At 42.4% G+C, this 20,557-nt stretch overlaps 1 protein-coding gene across 9 annotated transcripts in view; it reads left to right on the top strand.

Annotated features, from left to right (window-relative positions):
- Positions 1 to 20,557, top strand: part of NAV2 (neuron navigator 2) — a 431,305-nt gene that overhangs the window by 182,908 nt on the left and 227,840 nt on the right. For 3 of the 9 annotated variants that reach the window (XM_030038637.1, XM_030038636.1, XM_030038635.1), the window contains exon 1: positions 12,866 to 13,980. The exons of 3 other annotated variants lie outside the window; for them this stretch is intronic. In XM_030038637.1, coding sequence (XP_029894497.1) covers positions 13,723 to 13,980 — 258 coding nt within the window. In that variant the 5' untranslated portion in view covers positions 12,866 to 13,722. Of the gene's footprint in view, positions 1 to 12,865; positions 13,981 to 20,557 lie in introns of those variants that run through there. 3 more of the 9 variants (XM_030038640.1, XM_030038639.1, XM_030038638.1) reach the window with 1 other exon arrangement.

The raw sequence follows: 20,557 nt of genomic DNA, 5'->3' as shown, positions 1-20,557 counted from the left end.
GGCCTTATACAGCAATGAGTTAGCAGACAGTTATTTAATAGCATGTTTTATTGAAAAAGAACAGTATGTGAGACTCTAAGCTTTATTTACTGTACTTCACTAAATTCTTCTCTAAACACAGAGTTCTTATTTTCTCTCCCTCCTCACGCCCCCATGGATTTTTCCTCTTGGGTTCTTCACAGTGAATAGTGCTGATCAGTATAATACCTAAATACTGTATTGGCAGTAATGTACCTTCACCGCATCTTTGGGTGAGATTTGGTGGATTATGGGGGTGGTATAATCTCTTATTATGTAATGAAGGGACTGAAACACTGGGAAAGTGAAACTGAGTATTTTACTAACTTTGTGCATAAAATACGAACCTGATTTTGGGGCATACGCTGTGTAGTGTTTTATAGGTTCAGAGCTTCCACACCCTAATGCTGTCCCTTTGGAACCAGTTTCCATCTCCACATTCTTCCATAGTCCGTGCTCTCAGCCTTGCTTACAGGTTCCCTCCTTGAGCCTCGTTACGTTCCCCTCTCATTAGATTCCTCCTTTTGCTCGTTCCGCTGTGGTCCAACTCAGCTTTTGAGTTAGACACGGGTAGCGTTGTCATTCATAGCACTGAACCAACAGGAATGTCACTGGCACTACTGCAGGGAGAGGGTTTTTTTATATACAACTCCCCCAAATACTAATTCCAGAGAAGGGTGTTTCTTCTGGTCCCTCGGGGCCGGGGTGTGCTCGGTTCAGCCGTGGGTCTGGTGGGCAGCGTTCAGGAGGATGGGCTCAGCAGGTCTTAGCCGCTGAATATAAATGTTCTTACGGAGCATGCGTAAAATGAAGTGGTTTTTAAATTGGCTGTGCTGTGCGCGTTTTCAGAGAAACCGTGTTAAACTTATTTCTGGCACAAACCTCACTATCTTGCCTAATTGCTAGTTCCTTGTTCATAGCTCCGGAGTGCCAGAGCTTGTTAAAGCAAAGGTTGCTGGTGCTTTTTTACGTGGTTGGGTAACGATGTATTGTTCTACCTTGGTTCTGGCGTTTTGGCTAAAACATTCCAAAATTTTCAGCCTGAGGTGGGCTCTGGCATTGCACGCTTCATACCAGAGTATTAAAGTTTGACAAAATGATCAGCAGCTGGGAACAAGGTAGTAGAGTCGGAAATCTCAGTCAGCATTAATAAAATGATGATGATGTTTATAAAAATCATACCTGATATTTAATTATTCCCTAATGGGGTTTGAAGCTTCCTATGAGCGACACGAGTGGCGTAGGCACAGTGCTGCCTATCCCAGCGCTCCCAGTGTGTTTGAGCAGCAAGTGCTTGTGCTGGGCTTACGGTGCTGAATTCTCATTGATCTTTGTTAATGCAAGGTTAAAGCTTTGGTATTTGCTAGTGCTCTAATTTTTATACGGTATGCTAATTACTCTTTTGAATTGGAAATGCTTGTTCAGCACAGTGTAAGAGAGATTGGAATTGGCTTTGTGATGCTGTGTTGCAAATAGTGTCGAACCTTTTCCTGTTGATGTGGAAGTGCCGTTCTGGTTTTCTCAGGCCAAATTAGACATCACCACATTTTTATTCAGCTCACAATACGCGTCCATGCATGCATATGCATACACAGTTGTAATTTTTTATTGTTGTACTAGCAGCGATACTGTCCAGAATAATTTTTTTTCCTAACATCATGGTGGAAACGTGGTGATGATTTTGGAAGTAGATGCAGCTGTCTGAACATGAAAAAGACAAAATAGAAACACAAATATTTTGCGTCTGTGCAGAGGGACTAAAAGGTAATTAGCCAAGAATAAATAAAAGAGTTTATTTTGAAAGACCCCAAAATGGTGACCCAAAATGTTTTGAAAGGTTTTCTGTATGATGGCATTTCTATGTTCAAAGTTTCGGTCCAGGAATCCTCAGACAAAAGTGGTAACTGTTGGTAGGGGAGAGCAATGGAAAGTTACGCCTGCGATAGGAAATCACGTCACTTTTAAAAGCGAACATTGCTATTTCAGTTTTTAATTCTGATAATTAGCAGTAGCAGCTCATCCTCAAATTGCTCTTCTAACATTAGGGGGTCCAGAATTGCATGAGGTAACTTAATATGCCATTTTATCTTGGGTCTGTAATTGGAAAAAGGCAGGAACAGCTAACTGCTATTAATTGCACAAGCTATTTACAGCAAAGAAAGTTTTGTTTCTCATTTATATACATCTAGAACAGTGTTAGTGCTGCTGCGAAGTGAGGCACTTCCAAGGTTTGGCTTTAGTATTGTGTCTCAAACACCGGTTTCTGTTACTGGAAGCCTGTCTCAGCCTACATACTTCACGTGCATTTAGTCAGAGCACCTCTCTCGCTTCCCAGCTTGTTGTTAACCTGCTCCCCAGTGGCTGCCTTCCTTGCGTGTCCTTGTGTGTTCTCCTCGCCTCTCAAGTGGATATGGCAGACTCCGTGGGTGCGATCTCTAGTATCTCACTCCGTTCTTGCCAGCCTTTCTGGTGGCCACCGATAGGTGGAGGATGCTTCTGTGTGTTTCTTGGTTTATGTTACACCAGCTCTCTACCTGCGCTCTGCAGGTGAAATCGGGATACCTTAAGAATATTCCTGAGAATGCCGTGGGTAGCGAAGGAACTTACTGCGATGTCCTGGTGCTGCAGTTTACACATACGTTATACCCTGGGGTGAAAAAATGCATTGTGGTTTGCATTTGGTGTCGAAATCGCTGTTAATGCAGGCTAGGTTAATGTACATTGCAAATGTAAGCATCTGTTCACATAATTCAAAGTGATAACACATTTGTGTTTGTGAGAGGTGCGGGAGAAGAACTGAAGAAAAAATCACACTTAAACACATGCTACAGTTTTCTGCCTAAAATTTGATCTACTGGTACCTTCTGGTGGACCTCCTGCCTAAGCGTTTTCTTGTGAGGGACCAGATTAGTGTTTATAGCTGATTTCCACTTTAGGTTCTTCCAGTGGATTATTAGTTTATCTTTTATTTTACCTTTTATTTTATTCAGGAATCACTGGGGTAATTCAGATTGGAAGGGCCCTCAGGAGGTCTCCAGTCTAACCTTGTGCTCAAAGCAGGGTCAGCCACGAGATCAGACCGCGTTACCCAAGGCTTCATCCAGTCGGGTCTTGAAAACGTCCAAGGACAGAGACCGCGCAACCTCTCCGTGCAACCTGTGCCGCCGCCTGGCTGTCCTTGCGGTGAAAGGTTCTCCTTGCACCCGCACGACATGTCCCTTGTCCTCCCATCGGATACTGCTGCGTAAAGCATGGTTCTGTTTTCTCGATAACCTTCCCTATAGGTAGCAGGGGCTGCTGCTACGTGCCCCCGAAGCCATCTCTTCTGCAGGCTGGCCGAGTCCCATTCCTCAGCCTTTCTTCCCAGGGTACGTGACCGTCCTGCTGACCTTCGCTGAACTCACGCCAGTTGGTATCGTGAAAGTGGAATAGAGTAGTTTCTTCTCAATTAAAATTAACGTTGTTTCACTTCTTAGGAATGCAGTTGTCATCTCCTATACTTGACTGGCTCATTAACAACTCCTTGCCACCGTGCCGCCACTGGGGGTGTTTGTCTGAAGTCCTTCTATTAGCAAATGGACTTGTATGGCTCCGTACTGGATTGTGTTTGAGAGTAGGTGTGCTATATGCTCTTCTGGGGGTTGACAGGGTTGAATAGATGGATGCCCCGTGATGTTTTCCTAAACAAACTCGAACAGTGAGATAAGGAGATACAGAGCTGGTTATGACTAAGGTCAGGACTTGCCTCGATTCTTCAGGAAGCCAGAGGTGCAAAGCCTCGAGGTATAATTGAAGGTGGAACAGATGTTACACGTGTATTGAAACTTCATTGTGGATTGCTATCGGAAAAGGTTTATGGTTTGCCAGTTATTTTCCAGATGATCTTTTTTAATGTGCTGAGGTAGCAGATGTGTTTGTTGTATCCAACTCTTTAAAGTCATTTTAGGAAGTTAAACAGATGGATGCGTTTTTGAAATTCAGCAGCATCTCTTTCAGCATCTGTAATGTCGTCGTTTCATGTGCCAACCGGGATAGAAGGAAACAGAGCATCTGATAAGTACTTTGCCTGTGACAAGCTGACCCGTTTGCCAACAGCCAATAATATACCAATGTTATGACAGGAATGATTGACTGCTACTGCTTTTACAACAGAGCAATTTGAGTTTCCAGACAGTTGTCTTTTTTTTTTTTTTTTTTTTTAATTCTTGGACTAGCTTGAATACAGGTTGTTTTACTGCTGGAATAAACAAAGCTCATGTTAATTCTTATACGGGACGTGATTGTGTCTCAGAATGCAGAAAATTGTTCCATCAATTGAATTCCATCTATCTTTAAAAAAGGTTGTGTATTACAATGATCTTACTATTAAAATGGTAAGAGGAAATATGAAATACAGAAAAATGATCTCTCATGCTATGCCTTCTGTTTGTTGTTTGTTTTCCAATGATAAACATTAGCCAGATCTTCCTTGGGGGTGGTACAGCATATTAGGGCTGTATGGTGTTTTGACACTGACACCTTCCCAAAATATTCCAAACACTGAGAGTAGCATTATTAAAAATCATCTGATGGGGTGTGTAAGGTAAACGCAATGCTGTCAGCTGTTTATACTGAAGCTTCAAACAGTGTGAGTTCAGTACAGCATCATGGGTAAAATTCAGGGAGACAGGAAACCTTAGGATGGAATAATATACCCTGTCACCTTAAAAAAAGTAAAATTAATTAAATGTTGAAATATCAAAGCTGCTTAAGGCAACAAACAGGTCATTAATCATTACACTGGGAACGTCCTTTGTTTTGGTACGAAACAAAATATTAGGACAACATTCAGTTATTTGGTTATGTCATGTTTGGGTGGTGGATATTACACAAGCTTGAAAAATCAGTATTAAAACAGGCGAAGGGTCAGTTATCAGTTTGCCAATGGGATAACGAGAGAACAAAGGAAATACAAGGAAATTTGAGAAGGGGAGCTTGATACTGCCAGGCATGAGGCTGCGTGGTGGCCCTGCAGCACTTTAGTTTTGAGTATTCTGTGTTAGATTAATAGAGAGATTAAATAATAGCTGTTTCCTGTACATTTCCTTGCAAAGTGATCTTTGAAGCTTTCTGGTTTAAAACTGAGCGTGATGTTTGGCAGGTGCAAGTAAACCTCTCCCTCAAAGCTACATGTGAGTTTAAAATATAAAATAAATCATTACTTTCTGTTGGTTTTCCACAGTTTATGGGGTAAACCTCATCAAATTGCCTTGTGATAGATCATCCCATTGGAGATGGAGGTGGCAGGTTGGTTTTTTTGGATGTTGACGCTCAAGAACGGTCATGGCTGTTGGGCTGAAGGCTGACTTGAGTTATGTCTGTGTAAATCTGAAGAAGTTTTGCTGAAATTTTTGACTTAGGAATTTCAGTGGGACCACTAGTGTACCCCCAAATTTTAGCTTCTAAGGATTAGCTTTTGTTTTCCATAAATATCAAATCAGGACTAATCTTTTTTTAAAGGAGCTGTGGAGGTAGGCAACGTTCGTATCGGGGCATTGTGTTAAGCACTTTCTCTGTTTCCTTTTATATCATTGTGAACAATCTAGGTTTATATATATATATATTTATTTTTTTCCGGTAACACGTTCGGAAATAGCTGGTGTTTGTAACATTGCAATTAATCATTGTGACATTATATGGTGCATTGCAGGTGACCTCTAGCAGCGAACCGCTCCTGAACGGTTGCCCTGTGGGAACGCTCTCTTTTTTTGGCTTCTAGGGAAGAGCAGCTGCCTGCAGACTTTGGTTGTGAAGTGTACTTGGCAAAGCCTGCAAGTGTGGGACGATCTTTGTTGTTCTCTGATATCTAGTTGGCAGTTGGTGAGCACCACAAGCACTGCTTCCATGGCTCCAGAGCTGCACTGTACATCATCAACTGAATTGGATGCGTGGGCTCAGTATGCAAGAGGATTTTTTTAATACAAATTGATTGGTAATGTGTACTGATGGGAAGGGAGGTAATGTGAGTATAGGATAGGATTGGAATAGTTATCTAAAGAAGATTTTGATAAATACTTCTAATTTGGAAGTCAAATTCTGATGTCGGCTGTAGAGAAACTGCATTGATTTAGAGCAGGTGAAAATCTGACTCTCACCATTTAGTTTGAATAGTGATACTTTGCTCTTTACAAAATAGCTGAAGTTGCTTAATGATAATCTGGCCAATTTGTGTTTGTTCAAAACTGCTGATGTGGGAGAGATTGATGGCAGCTGAGGCTGGGTTGGAATGCTTAAGCAGATCCAGTTGAAAAAAAGGCTCTGAAATACAGCCTTTTCTTCCGATCCGCTTCTCAGATGGTTTCTACCTTTAGGCTCTGACAACTCTTTCAGGTGATGGAGCTGGTGTATTTGAAATGTGCCAGTAAGGAACAGCAAGGTTACAGAAGGTGACTACCTGGTAATGCGGGATTGTTAGCTTTTAAGTAGTGGATTTTTTTTTTTTCCCTGCCACTTCTTGAGAAGGTAGGGAGAATAGCAGCACAGGGAAGAGAGCGTTTTTTTATGTCCTGTTTGTATTTCATCTTAACTTGAGGGTTCTTAAAGTCAAGAGTAGTTTGTGATATTTGGATCATCATCACCTTCCTTCTGTGATATTCTCATTAGTCACAGATGTTTTCTTTGCTTTTCCAAATACATGAAGCCATAGGCAACGTCAAATCAGGCATAAAATAATATAGGAGCTAGTATTATTAACCTTGTGGAAACAAAGGATGCATGAATAGATCAAGAATACCCAGATGCACATCTCTGTTGGGAAGACGTGATTTGCAAGGATCTTTCTAAAATGGTATTGAAATATTTATTCCAGGTACTGTTAGTGGCATGGAAAGATGATGTCTCTTCTTACGGTCACGGACGTTAAGAGCTATGTGAGTGGAGGTGAGCTATAGGTTGGCATGACAAAGCTAGTCTGTTAGGATTGTAAAGATTATTCACGCGTGTATGTTTTACGCAGTGGTCACTGCTGTGACTGCGTGCATGTATAGACGTACAATATGCATCTAAATCTTCCAACACTGCATAAAGCATTAATTGAAATAAGCTCCTGCATTCCTCATCCCTTTCACTCCTGTTCCTGATGAGTTTAAGTCTGAGGAATGAACTTTACATGCAGAGTCAGAGAGGTGGACCTTTTCAAAGCCCATCACAGAACCCCTGTCAGTATGTCTGTCTCCAGCCAGCTGAGCCCGATTTTTATTAGATTCTGAGAAACTGATATGGCTACAGATCCAAAAGCAATGGAAACATAATGAAATCAAAGATGTGGATGATGATCAAAATGCATTTGCTATGAGAATAGAAACTTATGCAGCTTTTGAGTGAAGCACTACCAGAGTTAGATTTATGTAAAATGGCCATGTAGTACAATAATAAATGCATCATGAAATTAAAAAATACCACTCTGGAACGAGGTGGGGAAAGTATTTCAGTGCAGTCGTGATGACAGCTCCTACTGTTCATGCTTACATTACAAAACCATGAAGTGTTCTGGTTACAGAAACAGGATTAAATACGAGCGTTGTTCAGAAGATGCTCATTTAAAATGCTGCCATTTTGTGTTGCCATGCAAAAGCGTCTGCCTGTATCACTAGTGCGGCTCGTGAAACTTTCTATGTATCTTCTGAAAATGAGTCTAACGGGTGTCCTTGTCCAGGTGGAACTTCGCTTGTGTATTTGTTAAACGTGACGCTGTTATAAAATGAAGTGGAATTAAACCCAGTGTGAATTAGAAACGTGTCAGGGGATTACAAAAGGGATTTTAGGTCAGAATTAGCGTAATGCAGACAAGATTTCTGTGAAAAGAACTGGGAACAGAACCAAGGTTTCCTCCTTTTCTCTCTGCTCTATATAAAGAACTCACATGTACAGATTATAATTGCTGTGGTGAGAGGATGCCAAATTATATAATGCTTCTACCCACATTCCTCTTTTCTAACCTCTACCGTTCCTCTTGTGGGAACACAACAAAAAAATTAGGACCTTGATCCCATTTACACCTTTGTGGGTTCTTTCATGAAATGGTAACGTAAATCTGTAGACGGGATCAGGCTTTTTCATATTCGGTACTCTGATCGGGGACAAAAGATGGATGTGAACGTGCAAAATGCCTGCAGTACCAAAAATAGGTCCATATTTATTCCTGTCGTAACTTCACTAAGTTGACTGACTTGTGCCAAGGCTGAACATGCCCACAGTCTATAGGACAGCTGGCCGCCTGGCAGTGGTAAAGTTTGATGAGAATGGTTTTTTAAGAACAATTAAGCCTTCTGATATTGACAGTACATGGTGACATTTTAGGAATATTCACCTGGGCTTAAAACGATTTTCTGGGAGGTTTCAGATATAGCTGTAATGCCTAAAAGAGAAGGATAGCATTGATCAAGGTATTTTCAAGCCTTAAGTTTAGTTCCGTCAGCAGTTCTGAATCACCAGACCAGTTAACGAGGTGTTCTAATTGATATAATAATTCTACATAGTTTTTCCACTTACACTAATGTAACATTTGGCTTCACTGAGGATGGATATTAACCACAAGTTGAAAGGAAGGTCTGATTCTCTGATCCTTTGCTACATTTCATAAAGCTTTTAATTTTACTTGCAATACCCACATGCAATCCATGTAGGCATTTTCTTTCCACTTGGGTCTAGAGACCCTGTTCAGTTAATTGATAGCGTATGAGCAAAGAAGGCAGCTTCAATAGTTTTACTGTTCCAGAGACATTCATCTCGTTCATAAAGATCATCTGTTCAAGAGCAGTCAACCCTGGGTTTTGTTCTGTTTACTGGCTTTGTTTTGGGCGATGTGCTGACTTGCCTACAAGCTCTTGAACTACAGAGTATTCAAATAGTTGCCACTGGTGTGTTAAGGTCTCCAGTTCCCCTGACTCTGCTCACTAAAATTTTGAGAATATTAAGCCAGTTCTCGACACCGGAGTCTCGGCACTTGACGTGACGCTACATGGTGCTAAGTAACCACAGCTTGAATCCTGAGCGATGGCATCTCCTGAGCTTAAAAATCAGTCCTATAAGCCAAGTCACTAGGTTTTTGTGGAGGGTTTTGTGTTGGTTTTTTTTTTTTTTTTTTTTTTTTTTCCTAACAGGGAAGTAAAGTGCTTGTTTATAGCATTTTTCCCTCCATATTCCCCCATTTGGGGAGCGGGTGGATGCTCGCTGACTACGGGCAGATAAGGGGGGATGTTGTGATTATTCAGGCAAAGATACTCATCAAACTTAAAGCTGCAAGGGAGTGTTCTTCTAGTTAGTGGCTCATCTGACATTTGTGGCAGGAAGGAATGAAGCTCTTGCTTTTTGTTTAGATAACTTGCCTTTTTAGTATTACTTACTCATCTATAGCTTAGATACAGAAATTTGGGTGATTCAACACAGGGGAAGGGAACACTGGTTGGGCTTTTCAAAGAAGATAAGGAAGATATGTTCCCAGATCCCATCGACTGTCCAAGAGAAGTAGTTTCTTTTAAAAATCCTAGCCTTAAAAACAGGTAAAATAAAAACAAAACAAAACAAAACAAAAATGAACACACTTAGTCACTTCCAAAGATAGACCAAAATTGATGTTGCCTATCTTTGCAGATACAGCCTGTGATGGGATATGTTAACAGTTTATGACCTTATGGTATGGTTGCACTGCCACTGGATACAATATGTTGCATTTCAGTGGCATTATGCTGTAGTGTTTGGATATATAAAGCGAAATATGCATGATATAAAAACCGTCAGGTATTGGACAACAATGGATTATTAATTCAAACTTTTCTTGTAAGTTGCTGTTTTTTGCTGAATCCATAAGAGAAGCAGTAATTCTAGGCCACTCTTCAAATGTGTTATCAGGAATTCACATTAAGCTTTGGTAAAGAAGGGGTCCGTGTTACTGATTTGGCAAAATAACTGTCAGGAGCATAGACTGAGTGTATTCAGAAGACATCATCTTCACTTCAGTAGGGAGGACTGCACAGCAAGAAATAAAGTAGTTTCCTCTGGCTCTGGAATATTTAAGCCACCGTCATCAAAGGATTAGATTCGATAATTGTTAAAGGAGCAATGAAAGGAATCCTTTTCTTTTGCTCAAATTAACTTTGTGTCTGTTTTGGTATCCTGTAACCTAGCCAGTTTTCCAAGATGAAAACAGAACAACAAAAACTGGCAAGTTCGGTGCATCTGGGATTGGTGGCCTGAACCTCATAAAATGTGTAAGTGAAGAACAGAACATAAAGCTGTCAATTAGATCTTCTAATAGCTTTTAAACATTACTATATTTTATTACAGACCTAAAATTAGCCTTGTTTTCAGACTTGGATCTTTTTCAAGTTTGTCATACTTCAGCCCAGCCTTCTTTTAGCTAGCAAGGCTGAGTTTTCAGCACTGAACAATGGAAATGGTGTTGGAGCATTTGACACATTTCTGCTCCATAACTACCAGTCCTTTCATATGGTAAATCTGACTTTCTTCATCGGGTCGTTGGGCTTTGAAATTTTCTTTATAGCTGTGTTTAAGCTGACACTGTGCTTGGTGTTATGACAGGGGAGTAAACATTAGAAGATGCGTCTCAGTGAGATGGATGAACAGAGATGTGCAGTTTCCAATCTGAGATTAGTGGATATGAGACTAGGGTGAAAGCAGTTACTCGTGAAAACAACAACAAAAAATCACCCTCTTCGAGTTAATACAAACCAGCCTGCAGAGTCGGTGTATGTGAAAGCAGATGTGCTGGAAAATCCCAGCAACCACCAAAACTCTAGTTAACACGTGAGCTTCATGTGTACTGTGGGAACTTGAATTACGCAATCGGGGGGCAGCGCTAAGCAAGGGAGATGGCAGGCTGCGGTGATAGCGTGTCCAGGCTTTGCTTCTGGTTTTAAATAATCTAGTTAATGTGAGAGATCCCCCCCCCCCCCAAAAAAAAAGCAAACAAACCCAAACCAGCAACAACAAAACCCCCCCACATCGTACAGCTAACGTCTTTTGAAACTGTGTTCTGGTAATGGAGAACAGACTGTTTTACGTTGCAGTGTTGAGGAAGAATGGTGCTTTATAATGAATAGAAGACAAGTTCTGACTTTAATTTCCAGTTTTGCCACTTGCTCACTACATAACCCCGGATAAGTCATTTAAGATGACATCCGCGGAAGGATCCAGCATGCAGTTCTCATCTGATTTCCATTTCCATTTCCTAAAATGCTATCCTAATCCTGCTGCCTAATCCTGGAGACACCTACAATCCAGAAATGCCTCATTTTTTTCTATCCGAAGGAGTCTCAGGTGTAAAAACCTGGGGTTTGCACATTTAAAACTTTCCCCAAAGTCAGGATGGGAACCCAGCAGGACCCAGCTCCCCTTGAAATGGGTCGCAGAGCGGGCTTCAGCCTTCCTTCGAGACGGGGCAGGGCGGTGGGGCTGCGCTCGCTCTGTCCTGCCGAGCAGCTCCGTGGGTTGGACGCTCGCTCAGCGTGTATTTCGGATATTTCAAGGGTAGATTCGTTATTTCTCTCTGCTTGCTGGGATCGCTCTTGTCCCTGCCACCCAGGCGGTGGTCTTGGGATTCGGTCTTCAGGCAACGGGCGAGGTGAGAATGAGGAGCGGGAGGATGTGCCCCTCCTTGGGAAATAATCTGATACCTGGGGCTGTGACGAGGACGTGATTTAAAGGCGCCTTTCTCTTCCATGTCTCGCGTTGGCTTTGTGAATATGATTCCGAGGCCCCCTCCCCTCCCTGTATATCATGCGAGAAGCCTATGTGGGAGCTCAGAGCCTTCAGCTGTCATTACGGGCTACCTGAAAATTAGGCATTGTGGCACTGTATATATATCCTGGTGCTAAGACCCCCTTACGAGCCTGAAGGCATCTCTCGGTGCCTTGAGTTTCCACGCTGGTAATCCTCCGCTGGCCAGGATGATGCTCTGTGGGCAGAAAGAGGGATATGTGCAGCTCTGAAATGTGTGATGCTTAGCAGGAACGAGGGATCTGGGGGCTGTAACGGATCATGGCATCTGCAGAGGAGCATGAGGAGGAACCTGTGACACTGAAAGAAAGACTCCTAAAAGCAAAGTGCCAAGGGTTGCTATAATAGGGCTGGATTACTCACTGCGCTTATTCAAATTCCTGTTGACGCTGGCAGCGGGAGTTTTCCCGAATAGCAACGAACAATGAGTCATCTCCAGGTGGTTTTATTTGAAAGCTCCCCTCTTTTTTTTTTTTTTTTTTTTTTTTGAAATTTGAAAAAGAAACCGGTATGAAGCTCCCGCGGAACACCCATCTCCCCACCGCCCCGCTTTGCCGCGGAGTTCCCTGCAGGACTTGAAGCCACTCCTCCCCCTGCGGAGAAGAGATTTTTTCTTTTTTTTTTTTTTTTTTTTTTTCTGGTGCTGGTTGGTTGGTGTTGGGATTTGGGGGGGTGGTGGTGGTGGTGGTGTTTTTTTCTTTTTTTTTTTTTTTTTTTCTTCTTTTTTTTGTTCCTGCTTCCAGCAGGCAGGACCAATCCGGGGGGGGACCGCCCTGCCTGCACAGCGCTCGGCGAGGCAGCAGCCGCCTCCCCCCCCCCCCCCCCCCCCCCCCAACAACCACCGCCTTGCCCGCCCTCCCCTTCCCCGGCCTGCCCCCCTCCTTTCCCCGGCCTGTTCCCCCTTCCCTTCCCCGGCCTGCCCCCCTCCTTCCCCGGCCTGTTCCCCCCTCCTTTCCCCGGCCTGCCCCCCCTTCCCCGCCCGCCCCCGCCGCGGCAGCCTGCCCGGCAGCGGCGCAGGATGCGCTGAGCAGCGCCGGGTGGGAACCCGCTCCACTGCGGGAGGGGAAAATGAGGTGGCGGCTGCTTTCCCTTCTGTCTGACAGCTGAATGATTTTTTTTTATTATTATTATTTTTTTTCCCCCCCTCCCTCCAGGTTTTCATGATCAGCACTAGGGGAGCCGGGAAATTTTGTGGCCACTGGCATATTTTTCTTTAAAACTGCTGTCAGTGGACGTTTCTCCTTCTGCTCCAGCATCGTTTGTCCTGTTCACAGCTATTAAGGCTTAAGAAGCTTGATTCTCTAAGGCTCGTATCCAAGGGCATCAGTCATTAACACACTGAGCTACATCTGCTTCTTGGCTAAGACTGAAGAAAGACATCTTAAGCTGGAAATCCTGCTTGCTTGCTCACTCGCTCGCTCTCTAGTGTGTACGGAAGGGGAAGCATAGGCAGCAGCAGGTTCCTTTTTTTTAATTCCAAAAGGCTGCCTCACTTTGGAGATGCAGTGACAAGATAATGGAGTGAAAGTCTCCCATTTCCGAGGAAGAAAATTACAGGAGTCAGCCAGAGAAAGGAAGGAGCAAGTTAAATAACAGCAGAAATAGGAAGGAGGACAGTGGTGAAGAACTGAAAATAAAATTAGAGGAAACAGGTGGAAGGCTGGCATAAAGCTGGGAGATATTTTAGGCTGAAAGTGGTGTGGGCTTTTTTTTTTTGTCTTTTTTTTTTTCTTTCCTTTTTTTTTTTTTTTTTTATTGGTCAGTTTATTGTTGGGTTTAAATTCTAAGCTGGTTTTGGAGATCCCTGCAGTAGACCAGGCTGGTTTAGTGTAGAGCAGCTTCCCCAGCGTGTCCTTTTCTCTCTCCCTGCCTGCTGTCTCTGCTGTTGCTGCTGCTGACAGAAACGTGTTAGGAAAGCAGAAAGAGAAAATGCCAGCCATCCTGGTAGCCTCCAAAATGAAATCGGGACTACCTAAACCCGTACACAGCGCCGCTCCAATCCTGCATGTCCCAACGGCCAGGACCATCCCACAGCCCTGTTACCTGAAGTTTGGGAACAAGGTGGAGGTGACGAAGCCATTGTATTCCAGCCAGATTCCTCTCAAGTCTCCTAATGGACAAGAAAACGCAGGAGATGGACTCCCACCAAGGAAGAGTAGCTCGGTAGAGAATGGATTTGACACACAGGTTAGAAGGCACCAAACGTTGGGGAGGCGTATGTGAGATTTATTTCTGTATCGAATGTGTGCAGCAGGTTTTCTGAGGTAGATAGTGGTGTGAAGAGCAGTGAGAGAAGGGGTGTGTGTGTGTGTGTGTGTGTAATAACATCTGTCTACAGCGGTGGGATGTTTTATGTTCCGCATAGTGGCATGCGTTACCAAGGGACGATTCTGTAATTTTGTCAGCACGGTGGAGCTGATGGTGGGGTGGTGAGGGATGGTGCTGTGCGTGCTCTTCGCCTCTGTTGCCTTCTCTGTTGCCTTTGCTTGAACTTGGGGGATTTTACGGAAGGGAGATGGTAGAGGTGTTGTTTGTGGCGTGTGTTCTTTGTGTTCTTTCTGTAGGTGCTAATTGTAATGGCTGGGTTGTGTGCTTGGGATGGGGGAAGATTGCTGGTTGACATCAATGTGTTTTGTGTTTGCTCATGTACTGTACTGTACTGGAGCATTAGTCGTGTGAACATTTTGTATTTGTAGTTGTGTGGGGAGTGAATGGGAGGCAGCGCTTGATGGTAAATTGCAACACGCATGTCGTTCTCAGTGCAGCTAAATTAAATAGATTATGTAGGAAATGAGTACTGAAGTGGAATTGTCTGGCTTAATGCTATATGTGCGTGACATCATAGATGCAGCACATTATCAATAGGCATTTTTTAGATTTCCCCTTAATGTGTGGCAGTTTTCTAACCTATTTTTGTGCATGCAGCTTCCTGTATAGGGAGGAGAACTGTAGGTTCTTCAGCTCGTTTAATTTTTGTCAGCATAGTAATGTTTTCAGCATGGCTCGGATTGCCTTGTACACTGATGCCCCAGTGTGCTCAACAGCAGTGTAAGCAGATAGTATGTGTTAGCGTACTACGGGGTGAGCGAAGCAGATGGTCTGCTGCAGCGAGTGGAATTGATGAACGGTATATAGAGATTGCTGTATAGCAGCGTGAGGTATTTTGGCAACAGTCATATACGTTACAAGCTGCTTCCACCAATATCTGAGCCCAAGAGAAGGTGATAGCATTATACTGGGGTAGGGAAATCATAACAGATACTTACCTTTTGTTTTTCTCTTCCTTCCTCAAGGAATAATGGATCATCCCTACCATCTAGATTTTGACATCTATGGCCTCTTAACCCTATTCTCTTAAGACAAGTGTGACTACTGATGGGGCACGTTTGGCCCCGTGCCCTGAATTTTAGGATACGCTGCACTTTTGTCGCCGGTAGGCAGGGTGACGTGTCGGGCTGCTCCGGCCAGGCAAATATGACTGGAGCAGTTCCTGAGGGACTGAGAGCAGGAAAAGGAGACGGACGAGTATTGGTGGCAGGGTGGTGGCAGCAGACCGACCGACCTGCGCATCACATCTTGTTCTGAAGAGAGAAACAAGTACTCTTTTTTTCCTTGTGCTAGAGTCTGTCCTTGTGATTATGAAATGTCAGCAAAATCTCATTATATGCTGCTCTTTCTCTCAGACACGCCTTGGGTTTCTGCATAGAAATTTGCATTTCCTGCAAAAGTGATTGTTATTCGTAAATACTTTCTGATCTTATAACAGGTTATAATCAGAGAGATCCTGCCAGTGGTAGCCGTTTGCAGCAGTAAGGGGAATACTATGGTGTTTTTAACCCTTACACAGACGTGGAACAAAACACATTTTTTTCTATCCTGATGATGAAAGGGTGTTCACGCTAACTTGTTGTATTTAAACAGGGAGTGATTTTGGCCAAAGGAATTTCAGATAATTTTGCGTTTTGAATAACTTCAGCGGGGGGAGAAATCCTAAGCTTTGTCATTCTCAGTAACCTCATTTGGGTAGCAGTTTTAGCAGATGACCAGCACCTTTTAAGGTGTGAACCAGCGAGGTTTGTTTTACTATCCATTATCTTGCATAAACACAGTCCTTTTTTGTTATTCTTATTGATCCCACTTTGATCTCTCTGCCCACAGAAGCATGCAGGTCTTTGCCATTCGAGGTAGTATTTTGGAACGTCGGTCTATATCTAAAGGGAGATTTTTCCAGATCAGTTGTGTCAAGGGCACTGTTCTTTTCTTTTTCACCCGTCCCTCCCTCCCAGGGGAGGAGGAACAGGATGGATGGATAGCTGCCAGACGGTATGGCAGCAACTGAAGCATTTTTTTCTTGGAAAACCTTCAGCTACATTCAGGTGTAGAAGTGCTTTCTGATAATAAGCCTGGTAAGATTTAGTCTTAAACACTGCACTAGGACTAAATATCTCAAGAATCATAGACATGACCTGTGGGGGTGATCCCTTGCTTCTCTGCATACTTTCTCTTAAGCACCAACGTGGCTCTTGGCATTTTACTGTGCAGGCACCTGGCATCCCCCGTGAGGGAGGGAAGTTATATTCTTATCGTGTCATTTTGAGTTGAGATCCACAAATTGGACAGATACCGAATGTTTTGGCACCTAGCTTTTGTAGATCTTGGTCCCTGCGTGGAGTTTGCAGCCCACGGGGAAGGACATAATACCCTCCTGTGTGGGTGGAGGGAGGATTAAAGAGAGATGGCGACACTTGGTTCAAAAACCAAAGAGAAGAAATACAAAACGACCGAAATCTATTTAACTTGTGCTGTTATCCCTTGCTGAGGCTGAACTTGGAATTTGCAGCCCCACACTCTCTCTTGGAGCTAGCGGCGCAAGCTATTTCTATCAAAACCCAAGGTGGTATCAGGCCACTTCCAACACAAGTGGCAGAGCAGCCTTGCTTTTGTACAACTGCTGAGCGGTTAGAGCATTCGCTCAGAGAGCGGGCTATCTGAGTTCAGTTTCTATTTCAACACGAGGGCGTTCGAGCTCCTATCGTATCTTTGAAGGGTTTCATAATCAACAAGCCACAGGATGTTCTGGGAGTATTTTAGGGAGTTGCTCTTAATCCTGTTGAAGTTGGTCCTCTTTGCACTACATAATACAGAATTCAGTTGCGTGTACAGAGTAAGGGCAGAGAGCAACGTGACCTCGTGTTTAGGACATCTGCTTACAGGGAAAGAGGTGATGGGAGGGATGAAACAGATAGATGGGATACCTTTAACTATTTGTGCATGTGAATTTTTCTTTCCTGTCATGGTGTACATATACTTCCACTTTGAATTTCTGTACGCCCTTTTCCCTGCACTTAGTTTACTGATTATACTGGCAGAGAGGCTGTGCCTGGGGCATAGACCAGAAGTCACAGTGTGAAGATACTAGACCATGTTCTAATGCTGTTTTAGCATGTTTCAAGCCACTTGCACGCCAGTGGTAGGTTTATGAGCTTTTTTTTGGTGCCAGGTGGTACCTATCTTGAGCCTGATTCTTCAAAGAACATGGGCACTGCAGGTGGTATTCATTAAAGTACTCATTTTTTAAAAAGTGCTGAAAATCAAGGTGTCCCACTTGAGAAATGTGGTATCAGTGGAAACTTTTCAATTTTTTTTTTTTTTTTTTTTGTTGTTCTTCTTCTTGATATGGTTTTGCATGTGTAAGCTAGATTTTATAGTAACTGGAAGTTTTGTGCCTTAAGGCCATATAAGGGCAATGTGTGATTTAAAATGCTGTGCAATTTATAAAAAGCATTCTTCAGAGTATTTCAGAGGCACTTTCCAAAGAAAGGTCTGAGGGTTTTAGCATCAAGCCCATTTTAAATGCTAGTCGGAAACCCGAGGTCAATGAATCATGGCAGTATCATTCCTATTTTATTGTTACTGATATACACACTCTATTCATTTTTCCATATTAAATTCCCTGTGTTGTGCACAACAGTATCCTACTGTTGCACTGGTGCTTATTTTGTCTAATTTGAAAACACCGCCAATAAATTGTAGCCATATTTAGAGAGTATTGTTTTGGAAATATTTAACTTTGTTACCAGAGAAACTTCCGTCAAGTGGGTAGCAAGATAGTGATCTCTCATATACAAAATTGTATTTATTAGTTATTCTGAAAAAGTCGTTTGTATTTGGCTACTAAATTTGCATTAGTTATTTAAGACAGAAGTCACTGCCAATTGGAAGTCCGTGGGCATGGTGAAATTGTTCTTGCAGGATGCCAGAAGGAAGATACCGTTCCAGGAATACAGCCTGTTGCCATGTTAATGTGAAAGCCACCGAAGGAGATCATGGAGTTAATTACTGTGTTTATTGCTGCTGTGTTGTATTCTCTAGCTTCTTGATTTTCATTCTCTGGAGAACCTGAAAAATAATTACTGTTTGTATCTTAAGTAACTGTAGCAGTCCTAAAAGCACCAGGACCTTACTAAGCCATTGGTCCCACCCTTCCACTAAAACACTTCAAGTTGACAGGCATCTATTTAACCTGATATTAAAGTATGTGTATTCAGCAATAACTGTCCTTAATGTCTGGCAGGGAGGGGTGGGACTTGTTATTTCTTTGCAAACTTCTCTGCAATATTCTTTTGCTGAAAGTTAGGCGGTTATCCTCTCCTGGTGGACGTGGAAGGCAGATGCTCACGAGGTGTTAACAGTGTTCTCCCTCACTTTTCGCTTTCTCTACACTAGGCAAACCTAATTCTTTTAACCTTTTCTCTCAGGATTTCTAGAACTCTTACAACTCTTCGTGTTATCTACCGAACTCTTTCCGGTTTGCTTAGACCTTTTTTTAAGAATTCAGTTCAAAACTGGATAGGTGTCATTGTGTGCAATGAAACTACCTTGCTCGGCTAGATTTTTCTTCACAGTGCTTTCCCAATTTGTGAAGATCATTTTGCGTTGGGCGTTCTAGATCCGGGGTGTTCTAGATCTTCCTGTTTTCTAGTGTTACACTAGATTTTTGTTCTAGTGATTTAATTGTTCTTTCCCAACTTGTGAAGATCGTCTACATCTGGGGTGTTCTAGATCTGCGGTGTGCTCTAAAAACATTTGCAATACCCATCGAGATTAGAAACATCCCTGTTTTTTTCTCATTAGCCATTCGGTAGTCCAAGTCAGTGACAATGGTATGGAATGGAATTGGTAGAGAAGCTCCATTACAGATCCCTGCAAAAAATCTATTGGGTAGCCATTCCCAGGTTGATGGCACACTACTGACAAATTTCAGGGAGTTTCAGTCGGTTGTGCGCTGCCTTGAAGTACTCTAGCTGCTCACAAATTGATTACTTAATAGGTTGCTCCAGTATTTTTCCACGCTTCCAATTTAGGCTCGCATCGACTGTTCGATGAGCCACGTGTGACTTGCAATCGGTTGGGTACTGGTTAGCCTTCTCTGCCACACTACCCCTGGTCCCGTGCCATTAGCAATCCCAATGAAGCCATATAGCTCAGATATTAGTAATTACTTTTCTATATGTTAATTAACTTTATCAGAAGCCGTTTATACTTCCGTATCCGTATGTCTTGCTCGTGTGAAGCTTCCTAGAGAGAAAGATTAATAAAGCATATTGCAGAGAAATTATACCTTCCTTTCTCACGTGCATTAGCCGTTTTTACGCATGATACCGGGCTTCACAGTTTTACTACAGAACCGTCTGGCAGAAGGGATAGGAATCAAGCAAATCTTTATCTGCACCCAATTTTAAGTCAGATGTACATCAACTCGTTTCAGTGCCATTATGTGAGCTGCCTCAGTGGTGCAAAATTTGGTCTCGCTACAACTGCTGAGCTAATTATAAAAGAAATTATGAGAAATGTTGTCAGTAATGATGATAACTTAACCATAAAAGATGGCTTTTTGCAATGTTGGAAGAAACCAAATGAGGTCACATTTAGGATATGTACAAAGGAGAAATTTTACTGAAGAGTTGGGAAAATCTAAGAAAAACTATCGATTCAGGCTATCAAAATATATAACCACAAAAAAAAATTTTAGATTAGCATTAATGAGGTTGCTTATATAATTATAGTTATGCACCTAAGCATGTTCCTACAAACAAAACCTTGCTGTATCTTGCTGATGGATTTTTTTTTTTTTTTTTGACAGGCTGTAAGCAATCTGAGGCTGTTAAGTAGCTAAATTCTTCTATTTATGGTCGCAGTGGGTTTGATAATATGTTTATAGATACATACTGGTAAATATTAAATTGTCAGGGAGTTGTTCCAAATGACACGTTACCAGGTAGAAAACAAGAAAACAATTCGGAAGTTGGATTATTGTGATTATTAACATGGAGTTTTCAGTGATCTGTCTTTTAATATAAAGAGCTACCCTTTTTTAATGCCCAGCATCTGAACAAAGGATGTAAGATTGCACTATAAACTCAGGATGTTCTTTCATCGTTGGGTTTTCATCTAGAATACGCAAAGGGTCGCTTGGATTCAAAGTTCCATTCTGTTTTTGATTGTACTGGATAATGAATGAGAATGTTTTTTGCTCTGATTTCAGTTTAATTGTGACAGTTCTTGAGTAAAAGAGCGTTTGGTCATCGTGTAATGTTCCTTCCCAAGTTCAGTACCTTTACTGTCGAATTGCCCAAGATGGGATTTCCAGAGATATTTATTGTTGAGCTAATAATGCTGCTGTTGAATTCACTCAAGTTTTTACGGTCCATGGCAGTGTTTTTGAAACGCTCATTTAATATGATCCTTGTTCCTGCTTCCGATT

This window comes from Aquila chrysaetos, chromosome 16 (genome assembly GCF_900496995.4).
Source record: "Aquila chrysaetos chrysaetos chromosome 16, bAquChr1.4, whole genome shotgun sequence".
NCBI lineage: Eukaryota > Metazoa > Chordata > Aves > Accipitriformes > Accipitridae > Aquila > Aquila chrysaetos.
The sequence above is the reverse complement of the archived record's forward strand: the minus strand, read 5'-3'. Positions and strand labels throughout refer to the sequence as shown.